Below are 24,377 nucleotides of genomic sequence, written 5' to 3'. Positions count from 1 at the left end.
CAGAGAATCCAGATTAATGTGGTTTGTTTACACCAGAGAATCCAGATTAATGTGGTCTGTTTACACTAGAGAATCCAGATTAATGTGGTTTGTTTACACTAGAGAATCCAGATTAATGTGGTCTGTATACACCAGAGAATCCAGATTAATGTGGTCTGTTTACACCAGAGAATCCAGATTAATGTAGTCTGTTTACACCAGAGAATCCAGATTAATGTGGTTTGTTTACACTAGAGAATCCAGATTAATGTGGTTTGTTTACACTAGAGAATCCAGATTAATGTGGTCTGTATACACCAGAGAATCCAGATTAATGTGGTCTGTTTACACCAGAGAATCCAGATTAATGTGGTTTGTTTACACTAGAGAATCCAGATTAATGTGGTCTGTATACACCAGAGAATCCAGATTAATGTGGTCTGTTTACACCAGAGAATCCAGATTAATGTGGTCTGTTTACACCAGAGAATCCAGATTAATGTGGTCTGTATACACCAGAGAATCCAGATTAATGTGGTCTGTTTACACCAGAGAATCCAGATTAATGTGGTTTGTTTACACTAGAGAATCCAGATTAATGTGGTTTGTTTACACTAGAGAATCCAAATTAATGTGGTCTGTATACACCAGAGAATCCAGATTAATGTGGTCTGTTTACACCAGAGAATCCAGATTAATGTGGTTTGTTTACACTAGAGAATCCAGATTAATGTGGTCTGTATACACCAGAGAATCCAGATTAATGTGGTTTGTTTACACTAGAGAATCCAGATTAATGTGGTCTGTATACACTAGAGAATCCAGATTAATGTGGTCTGTATACACTAGAGAATCCAGATTAATGTGGTCTGTTCACACCAGAGAATCCAGATTAATGTGGTCTGTTTACACCAGAGAATCCAAATTAATGTGGTTTGTTTACACCAGAGAATCCAGATTAATGTGGTCTGTTTACACTAGAGAATCCAGATTAATGTGGTTTGTTTACACCAGAGAATCCAGATTAATGTGGTTTGTTTACACCAGAGAATCCAGATTAATGTGGTCTGTTTACACTAGAGAATCCAGATTAATGTGGTTTGTTTACACCAGAGAATCCAGATTAATGTGGTCTGTTTACACTAGAGAATCCAGATTAATGTGGTTTGTTTACACCAGAGAATCCAGATTAATGTGGTTTGTTTACACTAGAGAATCCAGATTAATGTGGTTTGTTTACACCAGAGAATCCAGATTAATGTGGTCTGAGAATCCAGATTAATGTGGTCTGTTTACACTAGAGAATCCAGATTAATGTGGTCTGTTTACACTAGAGAATCCAGATTAATGTGGTTTGTTTACACCAGAGAATCCAGATTAATGTGGTCTGAGAATCCAGATTAATGTGGTCTGTTTACACCAGAGAATCCAGATTAATGTGGTTTGTTTACACTAGAGAATCCAGATTAATGTGGTCTGTTTACACCAGAGAATCCAGATTAATGTGGTCTGTTTACACCAGAGAATCCAGATTAATGTGGTCTGTTTACACTAGAGAATCCAGATTAATGTGGTCTGTTTACACCAGAGAATCCAGATTAATGTGGTTTGTTTACACCAGAGAATCCAGATTAATGTGGTTTGTTTACACCAGAGAATCCAGATTAATGTGGTCTGTATACACCAGAGAATCCAGATTAATGTGGTCTGTTTACACCAGAGAATCCAGATTAATGTGGTTTGTTTACACCAGAGAATCCAGATTAATGTGGTTTGTTTACACCAGAGAATCCAGATTAATGTGGTCTGTTTACACCAGAGAATCCAGATTAATGTGGTTTGTTTACACTAGAGAATCCAGATTAATGTGGTCTGTTTACACCAGAGAATCCAGATTAATGTGGTCTGTTTACACCAGAGAATCCAGATTAATGTGGTCTGAGAATCCAGATTAATGTGGTCTGTTTACACCAGAGAATCCAGATTAATGTGGTCTGTTTACACCAGAGAATCCAGATTAATGTGGTCTGTTTACACCAGAGAATCCAGATTAATGTGGTTTGTTTACACTAGAGAATCCAGATTAATGTGGTCTGTTTACACCAGAGAATCCAGATTAATGTGGTCTGTTTACACCAGAGAATCCAGATTAATGTGGTTTGTTTACACCAGAGAATCCAGATTAATGTGGTCTGTATACACCAGAGAATCCAGATTAATGTGGTCTGTTTACACCAGAGAATCCAGATTAATGTGGTTTGTTTACACCAGAGAATCCAGATTAATGTGGTCTGTATACACCAGAGAATCCAGATTAATGTGGTCTGTTTACACCAGAGAATCCAGATTAATGTGGTTTGTATACACCAGAGAATCCAGATTAATGTGGTCTGTTTACACCAGAGAATCCAGATTAATGTGGTTTGTTTACACTAGAGAATCCAGATTAATGTGGTCTGTTTACACCAGAGAATCCAGATTAATGTGGTCTGTTTACACCAGAGAATCCAGATTAATGTGGTCTGAGAATCCAGATTAATGTGGTCTGTTTACACCAGAGAATCCAGATTAATGTGGTCTGTTTACACTAGAGAATCCAGATTAATGTGGTCTGTTTACACCAGAGAATCCAGATTAATGTGGTCTGTTTACACCAGAGAATCCAGATTAATGTGGTTTGTTTACACTAGAGAATCCAGATTAATGTGGTCTGTTTACACCAGAGAATCCAGATTAATGTGGTCTGAGAATCCAGATTAATGTGGTTTGTTTACACCAGAGAATCCAGATTAATGTGGTTTGTTTACACCAGAGAATCCAGATTAATGTGGTCTGTTTACACCAGAGAATCCAGATTAATGTGGTTTGTATACACCAGAGAATCCAGATTAATGTGGTCTGTTTACACCAGAGAATCCAGATTAATGTGGTTTGTTTACACCAGAGAATCCAGATTAATGTGGTTTGTTTACACCAGAGAATCCAGATTAATGTGGTCTGTATACACCAGAGAATCCAGATTAATGTGGTCTGTTTACACCAGAGAATCCAGATTAATGTGGTTTGTTTACACCAGAGAATCCAGATTAATGTGGTCTGTTCACACCAGAGAATCCAGATTAATGTGGTCTGAGAATCCAGATTAATGTGGTTTGTTTACACCAGAGAATCCAGATTAATGTGGTCTGTATACACCAGAGAATCCAGATTAATGTGGTCTGAGAATCCAGATTAATGTGGTTTGTTTACACCAGAGAATCCAGATTAATGTGGTTTGTTTACACCAGAGAATCCAGATTAATGTGGTCTGTTTACACCAGAGAATCCAGATTAATGTGGTTTGTTTACACCAGAGAATCCAGATTAATGTGGTTTGTTTACACTAGAGAATCCAGATTAATGTGGTCTGTTTACACCAGAGAATCCAGATTAATGTGGTCTGTATACACTAGAGAATCCAGATTAATGTGGTCTGTTTACACCAGAGAATCCAGATTAATGTGGTCTGTTTACACTAGAGAATCCAGATTAATGTGGTTTGTTTACACCAGAGAATCCAGATTAATGTGGTCTGTATACACTAGAGAATCCAGATTAATGTGGTTTGTATACACTAGAGAATCCAGATTAATGTGGTCTGTATACACTAGAGAATCCAGATTAATGTGGTTTGTATACACTAGAGAATCCAGATTAATGTGGTTTATATTATCACAATATGTTTTACTGTGTCCACCAGTGTAACCCAGATTAAACCAGCCTCTTTTAACCAGTATAATCCAAATTAAACCAGTGTGTTCTGGTGGTATAATCCAGATTAAACAACAATAAAATATGTATGATTACATCCAAGTAATCCAAATGTAATCGTACTAAAAAGACTATTGAGCCAGATTTGTTTACACCAGTATAATCCAGATTAGACCAGTCTGTTTAAACCAGTATAATCCAGATTAAGGGCTCTTGTTGACCTCTGACCTCTCGCTGCAGATGACGGCATCAGTCCAGAGCGTGTTGCCATGGTGATGGGACAACCGGATCGCTGCCAGCACGCCGTGCACCTGATCAATGAACTGATCCAGACCGCACAGGTAACACACACACTCACACTCACTCGGTCACACACAGACAGACAGACAGGTAACACAGACACAGACACAGACAGACAGGTAACACAGACACAGACAGACAGGTTACACAGACACACACAGACAGGTAACACAGACACAGACAGGTTACACAGACACACACTCACACAGACAGGTAACACAGACACAGACAGACAGGTAACACAGACACAGACAGACGGGAGACACAGACAGACAGGTAACACAGACACAGACAGACAGGTTACACAGACACACACTCACACAGACAGGTAACACAGACACAGACAGGTTACACAGACACACACTCACACAGACACACACACAGACAGGTAACACAGACACAGACAGACAGGTAACACAGACACACACACTCACACAGACAGGTAACACAGACACAGACAGACAGGTTACACAGACACAGACAGGTTACACAGACACACACAGACAGGTAACACAGACACAGACAGACAGGTAACACAGACACAGACAGACAGACAGGTTACACAGACACACACTCACACAGACAGGTAACACAGACACAGACAGACGGGTAACACAGACACAGACAGACGGGAGACACAGACAGACAGGTAACACAGACACAGACAGACAGGTTACACAGACACACACTCACACAGACAGGTAACACAGACACAGACAGGTTACACAGACACACACTCACACAGACAGGTAACACAGACACACACAGACAGGTTACACAGACACACACAGACAGGTAACACAGACACAGACAGACAGACAGGTTACACAGACACACACTCACACAGACAGGTAACACAGACACAGACAGACGGGTAACACAGACACAGACAGACGGGAGACACAGACAGACAGGTAACACAGACACAGACAGACAGGTTACACAGACACACACTCACACAGACAGGTAACACAGACACAGACAGGTTACACAGACACACACTCACACAGACAGGTAACACAGACACACACACAGACAGACAGGTTACACAGACACACACACAGACAGGTAACACAGACACAGACACAGACAGACAGGTAACACAGACACAGACAGACGGGAGACACAGACACAGACAGACAGGTTACACAGACACACACACAGACAGGTAACACAGACACAGACAGACAGGTTACACAGACACACACACAGACAGACAGGTAACACAGACACACACAGACTCACTCGGTCACTCACACAGACAGGTAACACAGACACACACAGACAGGTAACACAGACACACACAGACACACAGGTAACACAGACACAGACTCACTCGGTCACTCACACTGACGGGTAACACAGACACACACAGACAGGTAACACACACACACACAGACACACAGACAGGTAACACAGACACAGACAGACAGGTTACACAGACACACACTCACACAGACAGGTAACACAGACACACAGACAGGTTACACAGACACACACTCACACAGACAGGTAACACAGACACACACACAGACTCACTCGGTCACACACACAGACAGGTAACACAGACACACACAGACTCACTCGGTCACTCACACAGACAGGTAACACAGACACACACAGACTCACTCGGTCACTCACACAGACAGGTAACACAGACAGGTGAAAATATGATCAGGAAAAATATTTTGATAGAAAAAAAAAGTCAGAATTCAGATATTTCCTAAAAATCAAAAGAAAAAATAAATATTTATCTTTTTTGGATTTCTGAGATTTTCAGAAGGAAAAACTCGAGAGATTTAGTTTAGTTTTTTTCAGGAGGAAAACTTTCTGAAAACATTCAGTTATTTAGAATTCTGAGACTTTCAGGAAAAAAAAGAAATTCTGAAAAATATTTTCTCTTTAAAAAAAAAAAAAAAAAACACCTTATTTTTTAGTTCTGATAAAAAACAGAATTCAGACTTTTTTTTTTCTAACAAAAAAAAATATATATATATTGTCAGAAAATGACAGTAAACGTCTGCATATAAAGTTAAAGTATATTTATAATGTGTAATGTTTGTGCAGGAGCGTGACGGGTTCGGCTCGGCGCTGCGCAGCGGTAGGATCAGGGGCCGTGGTGATTGGACGATGGGATCCCCCGGGCCGCTACAGGAAGTGACATACACCATCCCCGCTGACAAGTGCGGACTGGTCATCGGCAAAGGTAAGAAACCTGCCTCAGTGTAAACAGGAAGTCAACATTAGAGAATGCTGATGACCAGAAATCAGGGTTTTCATTGGTTCTGATCCAACACTTTTTAGATTTCATGTAGTATTTCTGTGTGTGTCCCTGAAGGCAGCATCCCTCTGGTCCAATGGGATTCCTCCGTGTGATTATGTCAGAAAACCATCTCTGTGTGAAATCAGGAGAATCTCAACACATGAACACACTTTGTGATTTCTGAAGCTGACGATGTTAAAATCTCGTGTGTGTGTGTGTGTGTGTGTGTGTGTGTGTGTGTGTGTGTGTGTGTGTGTGTGTGTGTGTGTGTGTGTGTGTGTGTGTGTGTGTGTGTGTGTGTGTGTGTGTGTGTGTGTGTGTGTGTGTGTGTGTGTGTGTGTGTGTGTGTGTGTGTGTGTGTGTGTGTGTGTGTGTGTGTGTGTGTGTGTGTGTGTGTGTGTGTGTGTTATTCATGAGCATTGTCCAATTGAAGGTCTCCTCTAACAATGGGGCACCAGACGCACAGAAACAGACCATATGGTGTCTAAACGTCGGGTACTTGACATTTCTGTTTCTTTTTGTGTCTTTTATTTTGAAAGCTGCTGCTCGACCCTCTTGACCTCCAAACACACACAGCGATGAATGGCTGATGTTCTTAAGCGTTTTTTAAGTAGATAAAGAGCGGGGCTTGCTGTTCGCCATTGTTGTTTTCTTTTAAAGGGTTAAAGCCCCTTCTTCCAGGCTGCAGAGCACACAGGCTTCTGTGCAGACCGGACCCACCTTTTCTGCTCTTTCTCTAATACAACTTCACTTTTTTAATTCAATATTGAACAGACTTGTTCTAGGCCCTAGTGTTACAGTATCTGGTTAACTCAAGCTCAAGAGATTTAACATTTTGTTCTATGATATAAAATACGTCAGTAAATAAATAAAGGAACAAGTGTCTAAATGAGACGACTAAACGTCAGCACACCCAACATTAGCCACCTTTAGCTTAGCGGTGGTGACGTGAAGTCATGTGACCGTGCTGTAGTTCCTTTATAGCCCAACATTAGCCACCTTTAGCTTAGCGGTGGTGACGTGAAGTCATGTGACCGTGCTGTAGTTCCTTTATAGCCCAACATTAGCCACCTTTAGCTTAGCGGTGGTGACGTGAAGTCATGTGACCGTGCTGTAGTTCCTTTATAGCCCAACATTAGCCACCTTTAGCTTAGTGGTGGTGACGTGAAGTCATGTGACCGTGCTGTAGTTCCTTTATAGCCCAACAATTAGCCTCCTTTAGCTTAGCGGTGGTGACGTGAAGTCATGTGACCGTGCTGTAGTTCCTTTATAGCCCAACATTAGCCGCCTTTAGCTTAGCGGTGGTGACGTGAAGTCATGTGACCGTGCTGTAGTTCCTTTATAGCCCAACATTAGCCGCCTTTAGCTTAGCGGTGGTGACGTGAAGTCATGTGACCGTGCTGTAGTTCCTTTATAGCCCAACATTAGCCACCTTTAGCTTAGCGTGGTGGTGACGTGAAGTCATGTGACCGTGCTGTAGTCCTTTATAGCCCAACATTAGCCACCTTTAGCTTAGCGGTGGTGACGTGAAGTCATGTGACCGTGCTGTAGTTCCTTTATAGCCCAACATAGCCACCTTTAGCTTAGCGGTGGTGACGTGAAGTCATGTGACCGTGCTGTAGTTCCTTATAGCCCAACATTAGCCTCCCATTTAGCTTAGCCGGTGGTGACGTGAAGTCATGTGACCGTGCTGTCGATTCCTTATAGCCCAACATTAGCCTCCTTAGCTTAGCGGGGGGATGGTGAAGTTCATGTGACCGTGCTGTAGTTCCATTTATAGCCCAACATTAAGCCACCTTTAGCTTAGCGTGGTGACGTGAAGTCATACTTGTGACCGTGCTTGTAGTTCCTTTCTAGCCCAACATTAGCCACCTTTAGCTTAGCGGTGGGTGACGTGAAGTCATGTGACCGTTGCTGGTAGTTCACTTTATCGCCCAACATTAGCCTCCTTTAGTTTAGCGGTGGTGACGTGAAGTCATGTTGACCGTGCTGTAGTTCCTTTATAGCCCAACATTAGCCGCCTTTAGCTTAGCGGTGGTGACGATGACGTCATGTGACCGTGCTTGTAGTTCCTTTTTATAGCCCAACATTAGCCACCTTTAGCTTAGCGTGGTGGGTTTTTGGGAAACGTGAAGTCATGTGCACCGTTGCTGTAGTTCCTTTATAGCCCAACATTAGCCACCTTTAGCTTAGCGGTGGTGACGTGAAGTCATGTGACCGTGCTGTAGTTCCTTTATAGCCCAACATTAGCCACCTTTAGCTTAGCGGTGGTGACGTGAAGTCATGTGACCGTGCTGTAGTTCCTTTATAGCCCAACATTAGCCACCTTTAGCTTAGCGGTGGTGACGTGAAGTCATGTGACCGTGCTGTAGTTCCTTTATAGCCCAACATTAGCCACCTTTAGCTTAGCGGTGGTGACGTGAAGTCATGTGACCGTGCTGTAGTTCCTTTATAGCCCAACATTAGCCTCCTTTAGCTTAGCGGTGGTGACGTGAAGTCATGTGACGTGCTGTAGTTCCTTTATAGCCCAACATTAGCCGCCTTTAGCTTAGCGGTGGTGACGTGAAGTCATGTGACCGTGCTGTAGTTCCTTTATAAGCCCAACATTAGCCACCTTTAGCTTAGCGGTGGTGACGTGAAGTCATGTGACCGTGCTGTAGTTCCTTTATAGCCCAACATTAGCCTCCTTTAGCTTAGCGGTGGTGACGTGAAGTCATGTGACCGTGCTGTAGTTCCTTTATAGCCCAACATTAGCCTCCTTTAGCTTAGCGGTGGTGACGTGAAGTCATGTGACCGTGCTGTAGTTCCTTTATAGCCCAACATTAGCCACCTTTAGCTTAGCGGTGGTGACGTGAAGTCATGTGACCGTGCTGTAGTTCCTTTATAGCCCAACATTAGACGCCTTTAGCTTAGCGGTGGTGACGTGAAGTCATGTGACCGTGCTGTAGTTCCTTTATAGCCCAACATTAGCCACCTTTAGCTTAGCGGTGGTGACGTGAAGTCATGTGACCGTGCTGTAGTTCCTTTATAGCCCAACATTAGCCACCTTTAGCTTAGCGGTGGTGACGTGAAGTCATGTGACCGTGCTGTAGTTCCTTTATAGCCCAACATTAGCCACCTTTAGCTTAGCGGTGGTGACGTGAAGTCATGTGACCGTGCTGTAGTTCCTTTATAGCCCAACATTAGCCACCTTTAGCTTAGCGGTGGTGACGTGAAGTCATGTGACCGTGCTGTAGTTCCTTTATAGCCCAACATTAGCCTCCTTTAGCTTAGCGGTGGTGAAGTCATGTGACCGTGCTGTGGTTCCTTTATAGCCCAACATTAGCTTCTTACTTCAGAAATCATAACGTGGTGTTAATATGTGGAGATTCTCCTTCTCAACTAAATGTGTAAGAATCTTAAATGTTTGAGAGAGAGATGCTGCCTTCAGGGTCCACCACAGAAACTCTACATCCCTGCCTCCCTGTGTGTAACTGAACGATGTGTGTGTTGCAGGAGGAGAAACCATTAAGAGTATTAACCAGCAGTCTGGAGCTCATGTGGAGCTGCAGAGGAACCCCCCCCCCTCCACCGACCCCAACACCCGGGTCTTCACCATCAGAGGCTCCGCCCAGCAGATGGACCTGGCCCGGCAGCTCATCGACGACAAGATCGGGGTACGCAAAACAAACGCACCTGTAACGACACGCCGTGAAGCCATGTGCTAACAGACCTGAAAACAAACGCACCTGTAACGACACGCCGTGAAGCCGTGTGCTAACAGACCTGAAAACAAACGCACCTGTAACGACACGCCGTGAAGCCGTGTGCTAACAGACCTGAAACAAACGCACCTGTAACGACACGCCGTGAAGCTGTGTGCTAACAGACCTGAAAACAAACGCACCTGTAACGACACGCCGTGAAGCCGTGTGCTAACAGACCTGAAAACAAACGCACCTGTAACGACACGCCGTGAAGCCGTGTGCTAACAGACCTGAAAACAAACGCACCTGTAACGACACGCCGTGAAGCCGTGTGCTAACAGACCTGAAAACAAACGCACCTGTAACGACACGCCGTGAAGCCGTGTGCTAACAGACCTGAAAACAAACGCACCCGTAACGACACGCCGTGAAGCCGTGTGCTAACAGACCTGAAAACAAACGCACCCGTAACGACACGCCGTGAAGCCGTGTGCTAACAGACCTGAAAACAAATGCACCCGTAACGACACGCCGTGAAGCCGTGTGCTAACAGACCTGAAAATAAACGCACCCGTAACGACACGCCGTGAAACCATGTGCTAACAGACCTGAAAACAAACGCACCTGTAACGACACGCCGTGAAGCCATGTGCTAACAGACCTGAAAACAAACGCACCTGTAACGACACGCCGTGAAGCCGTGTGCTAACAGACCTGAAAACAAACGCACCTGTAACGACACGCCGTGAAGCCGTGTGCTAACAGACCTGAAAACAAACGCACCTGTAACGACACGCCGTGAAGCCATGTGCTAACAGACCTGAAAACAAACGCACCTGTAACGACACGCCGTGAAGCCGTGTGCTAACAGACCTGAAAACAAACGCACCTGTAACGACACGCCGTGAAGCCGTGTGCTAACAGACCTGAAAACAAACGCACCTGTAACCACACGCCGTGAAGCCATGTGCTAACAGACCTGAAAACAAATGCACCCGTAACGACACGCCGTGAAGCCGTGTGCTAACAGACCTGAAAACAAACGCACCTGTAACGACACGCCGTGAAGCCGTGTGCTAACAGACCTGAAAACAAACGCACCTGTAACCACACGCCGTGAAGCCATGTGCTAACAGACCTGAAAACAAATGCACCCGTAACGACACGCCGTGAAGCCGTGTGCTAACAGACCTGAAAACAAACGCACCTGTAACGACACGCCGTGAAACCATGTGCTAACAGATGACCAATAGAAAGATATAAATAAAGGAATAAATACGACACTAAAATAAGTGAAGAAGTAAATTCATTAAAAAAAATTAGAATAAAAAATATGGAACATTTTGGACTAAATACAATGAATAATTGATAAATAAGTAAGTACAAATATAATATTTATAAAGTGAATATATACTTAATTAAACAAATAAATAGCTCAGACGACAAGATCGGGGAACGCAAAACAAACACACCTCTCAGGACACGAAGTCAAACAGGAACTACATAAATGAAAAGTGAAACACATTTGAAATATATAAGAATTAATATACTCACTCTCAGACTCACTCACACACACACTCCCTCACACGCACACACACTCACACACACGCTCCCTCACACGCACACACACACACGCCGTCAAACCATGTTCTCTGCTCACAGGGGAAAAAAATGAGAATGAAAAGAGGAACACATTTGAAATATATAAGAATTAATATACAAACTCACACACACACTCAGTCACGCACACTCAGTCACGCACACTCAGTCACGCACACTCAGTCTCGCACACTCAGTCACGCACACTCACTCGCACACTCAGTCACGCACACTCACTCGCACACTCAGTCACGCGCACACACACTCACTCACACGCATTCACACACACACACTCACTCGCACCCTCACTCAAAACACTCAGACACACGCACACACACTCTCAGACGCACACTCACACAGGCCGTCAAACCATGTTCACGGGGAAAACCTTTTTGAGGATTAGGGCCACGTGAAAAAATGTTTTAATTATTAAAGTAATAATTCTGACTTTTCTCCAATTTCTTAAAAAGTGTTTAGTTACTTATTTAAAAATGTTTTCCTTATTATATATTTATTTTTTACATTTCCACATTTAATAAATGTTTTTGGCAAATCCATACATTGAACTAATGGGCTGATTTATTGATGGAAGTAAACGTCTCTGGAGTTAAGAAATGTTCCTGAGGTATTGCAATGATACATTTCTTTGCAGATGAAATATTAGATATATTCACAGTTGTAATAATATAATAAACGTGTGTGTCCTCTGCAGGGCTCAGGCATCATGAGCAACGGAGGGTTCGGCTTCAGTCCTTTCACCCAGGGCCCGGCCGCACACCAGAAGTAAGCTCACAACGCAGCCGCTAAATATCAAGAGAAACATGAATATCCTTCCAGTTTGAAGTGGTTTATTAAGGAGATCAAACATCACAGAAAAACATGAATATTGTCTGTCATTAAAGTGGTGAATTTTGTAGAAACAAAACTGAATTTGGAGATTTATTTTTCTATTTTGAGATGTTTCTATTTTAGCATTGTTTTTATGTTCAATGACTTGTTTTGTTTTATGCTGCAATACAACAACCTTTTCCCTAAATTGCGATTAATAAAGTAAATCTTATCTTAAAGCGGTGAAGTTATGACAAGTAAATCCCAAATGTACAGGACGATACCTGGCATTCAAATTACAAGAGAAGAAGTAAAAACATATGACGGAAACTTGAGAGTTGTCTTTGCTTTAAAGGGGATGAAATGATAAGAAAGAACCATCTTATTTGTATTGTTTAAAAAACTGTAATATTGTATATTGTGTAGAAACTCAGTGATTTAATGTGTGTGTAGCTGTGGCAGCGGGCAGACCTTCCTGACCGGCGTCTGGGGAAACACCTACCAGACGAACTGGCAGAACGCTGGACAACAGGACCCTGGTAACACACACACACACACACACACTAATTCACACTCGCATGCACACACTAATTCACACACACTCACACTAATTCACACACTCACACACACACACTCGCATGCACACACACACACGCACACTCAGTCACTCACTCACACACTTACTCACTCACACACTTAGTCACACACACTCACGCACACACTCTGTCACGCACACGCTACACACACACACGCTCACTCACTCAGTCACAGAAGCACACACAGACACACGCTCACACACAAACTCACTCAAACACATTCACACGCACACAGTCACACACACTCACGCTCACTCTCACACACACACTCACTCAGTCACACACACTCTCACACTCGGTCACACTCGCACATGCACACATACACACTCACACACACACACTCACGCACACGCTCACTCTCACACACACACTCACTCAGTCACACACACTCTCACACTCGGTCACACGCACACATACACACTCAGACACACTCACTCACTCGCACACACACACTCAGTCACACACACTCAGTCACACGCACACTCACAGGAATATATTTAGTTACATTTAAATTCGGTGTAAATACTTGTCTTTAGCAAATCCTTTTTTAATGCTAAATTGTTTCTTAAAAATACTTACGTTTTACTATCCTTATATATTTCCTTTTTTTTTTACCTACTTTGCAACTTATTCTTTCAGATTGTTTATGTCCTCAGCGCCAGACACCAAAGCAGATTCCTTGTATGTGTGAACGCACCTGGCGATAAACTGGATTCTGATAAACGTTCAATGTTATTTAGCTTCAGATTTAACCACGCGTGTCATTAACACATGACCCTCCCACTACGGCACCAACAATAAATACAATGTTCTGAATGTAATACCCCAGAGATGTTGTTTCACACATTGCATTCAAAGTGTGTAAATTCTGTGTGTGTGTGTGTGTGTGCGTGTGTGTGTGTGCAGGTCAGCAGAGCCAGCCCCAGATGACGGACTACAGTAAGGCCTGGGAGGATTACTACAAGAAACAGAGTACGAGCCGCCTCCTGCTGGGCTGTTAGAGGCTCATTCATGCTTTCTGTCTCCTTTAGTTCGTTAGGTTTTAGTGCATGTCAATGGTCTGCAGAGGCTAGAATCCCTGTGCTCCCTCCAGAGTTTCAGGACTTGGTACCGGAGCATCGGTTCTTGTGTTATTGTCTCAAGTTGCTAGAATGCTAGCGTACAAACTGGTTTACTAAACTGTCTACGTTATGTAAACAATTGTGTTTCTGTTAGCTTTACTGTTAGCTTTACTTTGTCCGTTAGCTTTACTGTTAGCTTTACTTTGTCCGTTAGCTTTACTGTTAGCTTTACTTTGTCCGTTAGCTTTACTGTTAGCTTTACTTTGTCCGTTAGCTTTACTTTGTCCGTTAGCTTTACTGTTAGCTTTACTTTGTCCGTTAGCTTACTTTAGCTATGTCGTTAGCTTTACTGTTAGCTTTACTTTGTCCGTTAGCTTTACTGTCCGTTAGCTTTACGTTAGCTTTACTTTGTCCGTTAGCTTTACTGTTAGCTTTACTTTGTCCGTTAGCTTTACTTTGTCCGTTAGCTTTACTGTTAGCTTACTTGTCGTTAGCCTACTGTGTTTGTTAGCTTTACTGTTAGCTTTACTGTTAGCTTAACTGTGTTCGTTAGCTTACTTTGTTAGCTTAACTGTGTCGTTAGCTTTACTGTTAGCTTTACTGTGTTCGTTAGCTTAACTGTGTCCGTTAGCTTTACTGTGTCCGTTAGCTTTACTGTTAGCTTTACTGTGTTCGTTAGCTTAACTGTGTTCGTTAGCTTTACTGTGTCCGTTAGCTTTACTGTTAGCTTTACTGTGTTCGTTAGCTTCACTGTGTTCGTTAGCTTTACTGTGTCCGTTAGCTTTACTTTGTTAGCTTTACTGTGTTCGTTAGCTTACTGTGTCCGTTAGCTTTACTGTGTCCGTTAGCTTTACTGTGTTTGTTAGCTTAACTGTGTTCGTTAGCTTTACTGTGTCCGTTAGCTTTACTGTGTCCGTTAGCTTTACTGTGTTTGTTAGCTTAACTGTGTTCGTTAGCTTTACTGTGTCCGTTAGCTTTACTGTGTCCGTTAGCTTTACTGTGTTTGTTAGCTTAACTGTGTTCGTTAGCTCACTGTGTCCGTTAGCTTTACTGTGTTCGTTAGCTTCACTGTGTCCGTTAGCTTTACTGTGTTTGTTAGCTTTACTGTGTTTGTTAGCTTAACTGTGTTCGTTAGCTTTACTGTGTCCGTTAGCTTTACTGTGTCCGTTAGCTTTACTGTGTTTGTTAGCTTAACTGTGTTCGTTAGCTTTACTGTGTCCGTTAGCTTTACTGTGTCCGTTAGCTTTACTGTGTTTGTTAGCTTAACTGTGTTCGTTAGCTTCACTGTGTCCGTTAGCTTTACTGTGTTTGTTAGCTTTACTGTGTTTGTTAGCTTAACTGTGTCCGTTAGCTTAACTGTGTTCGTTAGCTTTACTGTGTCCGTTAGCTTTACTGTGTCCGTTAGCTTTACTGTGTTTGTTAGCCACCTTGGGCGTTATCTGATTGTTGACATGTTGTTGTGTGTTCCCAGGTCAGTCGTCTCAGCAGAGTTCGGTGCCGGACTACACCGCAGCGTTAGCAGAATATTACAGAACGCAGCCCTACCTGTGGAACGCCGCCCAGATACAGGTAGGTTCAATACCTGCTGACCAACAGTCAACAATGGTTGTTTTTAGCTAAACAAACAAGACTTTATTGATCCCAATTTGGGAAATGTTTGTGCTCGGCTGCCATCTAACTGAATGAATCCCATTATTTTATTCAAATGTTGGCTTTTGTTCAGGTATTTTTAAAGAAAGGTTGTTTATATAATCTGATAGAGTAAACATGGTGCGCCTGTGATGTCACTTCCTGTCCCCGCAGGATCACTAGAGGCTCCTCCCTCACCGGCGAAGGCCTCCGATTGGTCGTCAACGGCAAACCGAATCGGGGTTTCCTAGCATCGCTCTGCCGCTTCCTCCTCCTTCCTTTTGTAGAGAAAACTAAGGATTAACTGAAAAATCACGAACTCTCTTCTTTTCTGTTTTTTAACTTTACAAAGTCGAAATATTTTGTCGGGCAGATTTTTTGGGACTAGCCTCCGGTCTCTCGCTCTCCACGGTGTAGGCCTGGTTTTTCTTTTTGTTTTATTTTTTATCAAACTTGAACTTAAAGATGTATCAGTGTGGCTTCGAACAAAAAAAATCCAGTATAATCTATATTTTGTCTAGTTTTATTTTCCACTAAGACAACGGTATGAGGCTTAGCAGTCTTGAGTAAGACATTTTTGTTTATGATAATGTTTTTAAGCATGCGTCAGATTGTGTGTGTTGACTCTCAGTTATTTTTTTTTTATTTTGGCATAGAAATATTTTAATAGCGTCGGATGGAAATCTAATGTTTTACCGTCAGTTATTTTTTGTACTAAATTTGTGCTCGCTGGGTCTGTTTGTTCTCTAATTTTACCTGTTTAGTCGCCATCTTGGAGGTGCAATGACGCGTTTATTGTTTTGGTTTGATGATAGTTCTTATTCCTGTATCTCTATAGTGATTCTTTAGTTTTTATGATGTGATGATGAATAAATGACGATCTATATTGCGTTGTCTAAAGCCAGATCTCTCTGTGGTCGAGCAGTTTGTGTCCTGATCTCCCGCCGACACCACGTCCCCTCATTTAAACATGGGGAGAATTACTATTTTCTTACCAAGTGAAACTTTATTATTGTTGTTGTAAGTTGGCTCCGTATTTCTCTACTTTGCCGATTTGTTTGTAGACGAAGTGTCAGGAGCTGAACAATGAAGTTATCGATTCTATTAGCTTGTGCGTTAGCTAAACGGGCGAGCTAGCTTGTTAGCAACGAGATGTGCGTTACCTCAACTGTGTGTTAGCTGAGTGCATGTGGTGGATTAGCTGTTTCTGTTAGCTGTGTTTTATTCGCTCATTTTGTTCCTCAGAGTTATTAGTACATAACGCTCTTGTCACTCAGGAAATATTTTTAATTTCATCCATTTTGATAACAACTTGCAGAACTAGCAAAGACTCCAAAGAACCTTCATCAGAATTACGTAAAACCCAAAATACACTCATAACATCCATTCATCCACTTCAAAAGAAGCTAGTTGTAGCTGCTAACAAACTGCCATAACAATGAAATACTATTACAATTTACTAATTTAGGCCAATTTATATAATACCAATCGATAGCAAGCTAACGAAGCAACATTTGTGAATATGTCTCAGCTTTTCCAAACTCTAATTTGTTAGTGCGCTGGCAATATAACAATAGCTAGCTTATTCCCATGAGCTAACTGCATAGATGTTTGTTAGCTATACTGTGTGTGTTGTGACTGCTAGGTAGCTGTCTGTTAGCTCCAAAAAAACGTTGCTGGCATTTACTTCCTAAAAAAGAAAAAAAAACAATCCACTTTGCTACCTAAAAAGAAGCTAATACAACCTGCCAACAAAATGCCGAATGAATTTGAAACAATTAAAATCCATTATATCCGCTTTATATCCACTTGTCTACGTTAGTTACCTGGCTAGCTAAGGGAGCAACATCTTTGAATAATGTCTCAGCGTTTCAAAATCTCCCTAAATTAGCCGAATGTTTGTTAGCTAGTAATTTAGCATAGGCAGCTAGCAAGATAGCATATGATGCTAGCTAACTAGCGTCATATGCTAGCTGGACTTCATCAGCAAAACTATGTGTTGTGACTGCTAGGTAGCTGTCTGTTAGCTCTAAAGAACCTTTGCCGGAATTAACTTCCTAAAAATCCCCAATAGATTCCACGTTGCTAAGAAGCTAATCCAACCTGCTACCTAAAAAGAAGCTAATCCAAACTGCCGAAACAATGTGAAACAAGTAAAATCGCTTATTCAAGCTTTATATCAATTTATATACGTTAGTGACCTGGCTAGCTAAGGGAGCAACATCTTTGAATAATGTGTCGGCGTTCCAAAATCTCCCTGAATTAGCCGAATGTTAGAATTAGCTCGTATTTTAGCATTTGTAGCTAGTTAGCTTGCATATGACGCTAGTTAGCTAGCATCATATGCTAGCTGGACTTCAATAGCAAAACTGTGTTGTAGTTTAATGGTGCTGTATGTTTGTTAGCTTAACTGTGTGTGACCGTTGTTAGCCAAAGGGTGTTTGTTGTGTGTGTGTGTGTGTGAGCTGTTGTGTGTCCTTAAGGCTGGGTTATGTCTCAAACGTTATTTCGGATATTTTTAAAAACATGTACAAACGCAAAGTATTTTTTTGTTCAGAGTTTCAGGTTTAACCCATAACGCCTCCTTTAGCATACCTTCGTAGAGGGGTGATTCCAGCCTTTAGCCTTGTGTGTGTTAGCAGTGTGTGTGTGTGTGTGTGTGTGTCCGGTGTGTATTTGTGTGTCGGACCACAGAGAGGTTTGTCTTGCGTTGAGGGAGATCTGGCGTCTGTTGAGTTGAATTTTGAATCGGTGGTTCTGCTTCTTGTATGTGTGACGATGATAATAATAATAATGACGATAATAATGCGTTCTCCTGTGCAGGGGGTCTATTTAAATCTCCAGTTTTGAATATTCAGTTTGTCGATAAGATAATATGGTTTGTGTAAATTTTCCACTCTCTGGCGGGTGCTCTCCAGTTTAAAAAATGTACTTTGTTATCCTGTTAAAAAAATTATATTGTTTAATTCACATGTTGTGTCTAACCGATTTTGCAAAGAGAAGCTGAGTGTGTTATTTTCTCAAGACTGCTAGGCTAACTGTCTCTATCTCTTCTTCTTGTCTGTCTGTCTGCGTCTCAACGGACGTCGCCACGCTTTAAAAAAAGCTGCCGGGACTTTTTATTTGTCTGTAATCGGACCATGTGAGCGTTATCGTGGTGTTGAGCGCTCCCGCAGCCCGTTGGCGAGGCGAGGAGAGCTGTAGTGACGGGGTTTTACTCCCCGGGTAATAATACAAAATCACCGGAGTTGACGGCGGCTCGGTGTCCAGCCTCGGATCAGGGCTTCGGGTCTAAATCTGATCCCGGCTGAGCCCCCAAAATCCCGAGACTGGCCATAAAGTCGCCGTTTCCCGGTTTTAGATCTTCCTCGCCCCCACCCCTCGTCCTGAAGGGGTGACGGGGAGCTTTTTTGGTTTCTTGGTTTCTGTTGTTTTTCTAATGGACAAACGTCCTAACTGTAACCTGCAGATTTTTCTATTAGATTCTATTGACAGATAGAGTTGTATGAACCCGAGCCACGGGACTGTCGGTGGCCGAGGGAGAGGAAGATGGATGATGATGATGATGTTGATGATTAACATGAGGGCTAATAAACAGGCTCGTTCTTTCTGACTCGTGTCTTTATCTCTGTCTGATGCACAACACAAACAAGGGTGGAACTAACGTGTTATGGGATTTGATGAAAGAGGCCAAAAAGTCAAGTTACGGCCAACACACCATGTCCTCATAAAAGCTTCTTCTGCATTAGTGAGCCTGAAGATTCACTAGTCATGTGATCAATCATTTTAATATCTTGAGATCACTATGTCCAATTAGTTTATATTTTATTAATCAGAAATTGGAATATTGTTTTGTACCTGCAGCAAAAAAAAAAAAAATACACAATCAATATTTATTTATATAGCCCAATATCACAAATGTTACATTAGTCTCAGTGGACTTCACAGTTTCTACAGAATATCAGTGACAATACGACACCCTCTGTCCTTAGACCCTCTGTCCTTAGACCCTCTGTCCTTAGACCCTCTGTCCTCAGACCCTCACATCGTACAAGGAAACACTTCCAGAGAAACCCCACAGTTTAAAGGAACATGGGAGAAACCTCAGGGAGAGCAACAGAGGAGGGATCCCTCTCCCAGGACGGACAGACGTGCAATAGATGCCGTGTGTCAATCGAAGAGATAATACATTTTATAACATAGGTAGTCCAAATGTTTGGAAATGCATGTGTCTATAATAAGAAGATGAATCCACGAGGATGGCAACAATCCTGTGGGAGCCATCAGGGAAGTAGTATGATGAGAGTCAGGCAGGACCACAGAGACAGGTTCAGCCACGACTCGAAGTCCACGACTCAGGATGCAGGACTCAAAGTCCAGGACTCAGATCCAGGACACAGATCCAGGACACAGTAGAAAGAAGTATCTAAATAATACACAATATGAAAATACAAAATAAATAAGAATAACCAAAATGAACTACAATAACAGAATAATATTGACGTATACTATATCCGTCTAATCTTAATTTTGTATACAAATCCAATGCACCAAGCTTCTGTTCGTACGGAGCGAAGCTGAGGTTTAATAAACTGTTTAATTATTTTAACTTCTGTGATTTAATGTCCCAAAATACCAATTGTTTATTTTACCAAAAAACTGTCCTAAATATTTATGTATTACACTTTTTATATCAAGATAGTGTTTCTATGAGGATATTGGTTTTATTTAGTTGTGTGTGTGTGTGAAATATTTCTCCCATTTAATTTTCAACAATATTTTATTTACAATTAGTGTTCAGTTCTTAATATCATTTAAGTGGAAGATAATATTTGTCCTGTTCATTTTTTTTTTTGTGTTCGCGGTAATATAGTTTAAGTACTCGTGTCCTGACAGGAAAAGTGGGAATTATGATTTATTAATATTTGTATTATTAATGTTCCCCGAGCGGAGACAGATGGTCTGACTGACGGTGTGATGTCATCTGTCATTAAGACATGACTGTAATCACACACACACACACACACACACACACACACACACACACACACACACACACACACACACACACACACGCACACCTCGAGGGACCAGTAAACTGTGAGCTCTTCCTCTGCAGGTTTTCTATCAGTGCAGATTTTAAAATATGAACGCAGCACTAATCGTTGAATTTAAACTGATCATGCACAAAAATGTAATACATCTGTGTGTGTGTGTGTGTGTGTGTGTGTTCTTCTTTGCTAAATTAATCCATCCACCTGACAGGTGTGGTAATTAAAGCAGATTAAACAGCATCATTACATACTGCATATTGATGCGGTGCGATGTCTCCACTGAGTCTGCTTTACTCTTCATGGATTTATTTAAATTAGAAAGTATTATTATAGTAAATATCTAGTCCTTTGTTATCCTACGTATTTCTAATTGTTTGCAGTATAATGCACATATCTTAACACACCAGTTTCCTTATCATTTCTCCCCCCCGGGTATCAAACATATGTGATCTAATTCTGATAAAAGGCCACTAAATAATGATGACTTGCATGTTTTGTTCACTCTCACATCCTCCGTGGAGGAGGAAAGGCTTGTTCCTCCAGACGCCAACGAGGAGCAGGTGAGCTTCGTCTGTGCAGAGATTCTGATGCGACGTATCCAGTGGCGATTCTAGGGTCTGTGTGGGCCCGAGGCAAACATTCACTGGGGGCCCCTCGAACCAGCTTTTCATCACCACGCACACCCGACAGCCCCCCCCCCCCCCCCCAATGAAACTTAAAATAAGAGGCAGCATTTGACGGGGCGCCTTGAGGGGGTTTCCCGACATGTCGTTGCAGTAAATTAAAGGGTGTTTCAAGTTGTCGTTGCTGTGGACCTTCTTTGGGGGCCCCCTTCTGGTCCAGGGCCCCAAGCAGTTGCCTGCCTTGCCTGTTCGCATAGCGGCGGCCCTGGACGTATCAGAAATGGGAATGACCTTGAATTGATTGTATTGTCTTTTTTATTTCCACACGACGGCTCCCCCAGGTGTATACAAAATGTCCGCCATGAATTGGGTTTTTCTCCCGTTAACCGGGTCGTCTTCATATTCTGTACAAACCATAAAGTCCACTGAGACGAATGGAGAATGTGTGATATTGGGCTATATCAATGAACTTTGATTGATTGAAAATGATCAATTATCTGCAGAATTTCCACCTGGAAAATGTCAGGGATTTCCTTGGAAGAAAAAAACTTTGAAATATTTGTTTACAGAAGTTGGTCAAAAATCGTGAAACGCCTCCATCGGACTCCTTAGTGACATCACTATCGAACACTCACGCTCCTATTGGCTAGCGCTCCAACACATTGTACGAGATAGGCTAAAGGGGCGGGACATCTCTAAGCTGGTTGACCAATCACAACAGAGCCGGCCAGCTAACCAATCAGAGCAGACTGGGCTCTGGTTTCAGACAGAGGGTGAAAAGAGGTGCTGCAGCACAGGCATGTATGAGGACAATAAAGAGCTTTCTGAACATTAGAGCATGGAGACATGTCCCAGTAGAGACACTACATAGAGACATGTCCCAGTAGAGACACTACATAGAGACATGTCCCAGTAGAGACACTACATGGAGACATGTCCCAGTAGAGACACTACATAGAGACATGTCCCAGTAGAGACACTACATGGAGACATGTCCCAGTAGAGACACTACATAGAGACATGTCCCAGTAGAGACACTACATAGAGACATGTCCCAGTAGAGACACTACATAGAGACATGTCCCAGTAGAGACACTACATAGAGACATGTCCCAGTAGAGACACTACATAGAGACATGTCCCAGTAGAGACACTACATGGAGACAGAGACACTACATGGAGACAGAGACACTGCATAGAGACATGTCCCAGTAGAGACACTACATAGAGACATGTCCCAGTAGAGACACTACATAGAGACATGTCCCAGTAGAGACACTACATGGAGACAGAGACACTACATGGAGACAGAGACACTACATAGAGACATGTCCCAGTAGAGACACTACATGGAGACATGTCCCAGGAGAGACACTACATAGAGACATGTCCCAGTAGAGACACTACATAGTTTTATTCTAATGCAGAAAGTTTTCACATTATTCCAATTCATAAAAACCTGGAAAATATTCAATAATATTTTTTACTGGAAACAATAAGGACTTTGACGTCAATCAGAAGATGGGGATGAAGAGGATGAAGAGGATGGAGAGGATGAAGAGGATGGAGAGGATGAAGAGTGAGAGGAAGGTGGATCTTATTGTGAAAGAGAGAGAGGAGGAGGATAAAGAGAGATGGATGAAGAAAGGTCGACATCATGAGTAATGGAGAAATCAGACAGGAAACAACAAGAGGTGAAGAGTGTACTGTTACTGGCAGAGAGTGTGTGTGTGTGTGTGTGTGTGTGTGTGTGTGTGTGTGTGTGTGTGTGTGTGTGTGTGTGTGTGTGTGTGTGTGTGTGTGTGTGTGTGTGTGTGTGTGTGTGTGTGTGTGTGTGTGTGTGTGTGTGTGTGTGTGTGTGTGTGTGTGTGTGTGTGTGTGTGTGTTGCGGTGCGGTGCGCAGTGGTCATAAAGTACAGGAAGGAGCTCTGTAAGTACAGATGAAGCTGATTAAACATTAAAGTGATGGCGATCTGGATCTCGTCCAAATGTCTCCCGTGATGCTCAGGGACCAGCGATAAACTGTCCGTCTCTGTAACCCGGCAACAGCCTGAGAACACATATTATGGGATGGTGGAGCGCGGGACCCCGCCGGAGAAAACATGAAGTCATTATCTGATGCTCTTTAAGGGTTTTCACTACGGCAGCTCAGCGAGGATCCGTGTTATAACGCTCAGAGCAAGAGGGGTATTATTATCCAGAGTAAAACGTGTCTGCATTTGATTGAGCTGTATATATTCACGGCTTTTATTCATGTGTTCTATACCTGTTGTGTTTATTTCATTATCTTTGCTTTTTAATGCCTGTTTTTAAATGCCCTTTTATCATGTGTTTCTGCTGTATTTATTCTTAAATGTCTTTTATTTTAATTTGCACTTTGAATTGCCGTGTGCTGAAAGGTGCTGTATAAATAAACGTGCCTTACAAAGGTCTAACAGTCTCGGAGAATGCGTTTTCCCTTTATTCCAAAAACTAAATAACCATTGGATTAAACGTCCAGTATTTGAAAAGATTTGTAAAAAACGCAGTTATGAGTTAGTCCTGTAGTTTCTGGAGGCTTTAAATCCTATAAAAGTATTTTTATTTAAGCCCTAAATGTTGATTTAGGAGATTACGCCAGGGCAGCGTGGATCCGTGTTATAACGCTCAGAGCAAGAGGGATATTACAAAAGTCTAAAAGTCTCTAGAATACATTTTCCCTTTATTCCAAAAACTAAATAACCATTGGATTAAAAGTCCAGTATTTGAGAAAGATTTGCATTTGATAGAAATTTAAATTAAATCCCAGAATTTTCTTTTGATTCCTGGAAAAAAAAATCCCCTTTTCACAAAACCCCAATACACCGAAAAATCTGAACCGTTGACTTTAATTAAATGTAATATGTCAGCAAATTTCACATAACTGTATTAGGTTAGTTGAAAGCAATAATATTAAGTTGAACCTAATATTTAACTTACTAACTTAAAGGGGACCTATCATGCAAAATGCACTTTTTTACTCTTTTGGAC

General features: G+C 42.2%; 1 protein-coding gene across 2 annotated transcripts in view; it reads left to right on the top strand.

Annotated features, from left to right (window-relative positions):
• The window catches only part of LOC117485209 (far upstream element-binding protein 3-like), a gene marked incomplete at its 5' end in the record, with an annotated part of 24,769 nt that extends 5,465 nt beyond the window's left edge, over nt 1-19,304 (top strand). For both annotated transcript variants that reach the window (XM_034133751.1, XM_034133749.1), the window contains 8 exon segments: nt 3,970-4,070; nt 6,097-6,235; nt 9,788-9,948; nt 12,290-12,360; nt 12,859-12,944; nt 13,908-13,973; nt 15,534-15,631; nt 15,866-19,304. In XM_034133751.1, coding sequence (XP_033989642.1) covers nt 3,970-4,070; nt 6,097-6,235; nt 9,788-9,948; nt 12,290-12,360; nt 12,859-12,944; nt 13,908-13,973; nt 15,534-15,631; nt 15,866-15,874 — 731 coding nt within the window.
• Nucleotides 19,305-24,377: the final 5,073 nt, after the last annotated feature.

The sequence above is a fragment of the Trematomus bernacchii genome, unplaced genomic scaffold (genome assembly GCF_902827165.1).
Source record: "Trematomus bernacchii unplaced genomic scaffold, fTreBer1.1, whole genome shotgun sequence".
Classification (NCBI taxonomy): Eukaryota; Metazoa; Chordata; class Actinopteri; order Perciformes; family Nototheniidae; genus Trematomus; species Trematomus bernacchii.
Note: the sequence above shows the minus strand (reverse complement) of the source record. Positions and strands in the feature narration are given on the sequence as shown.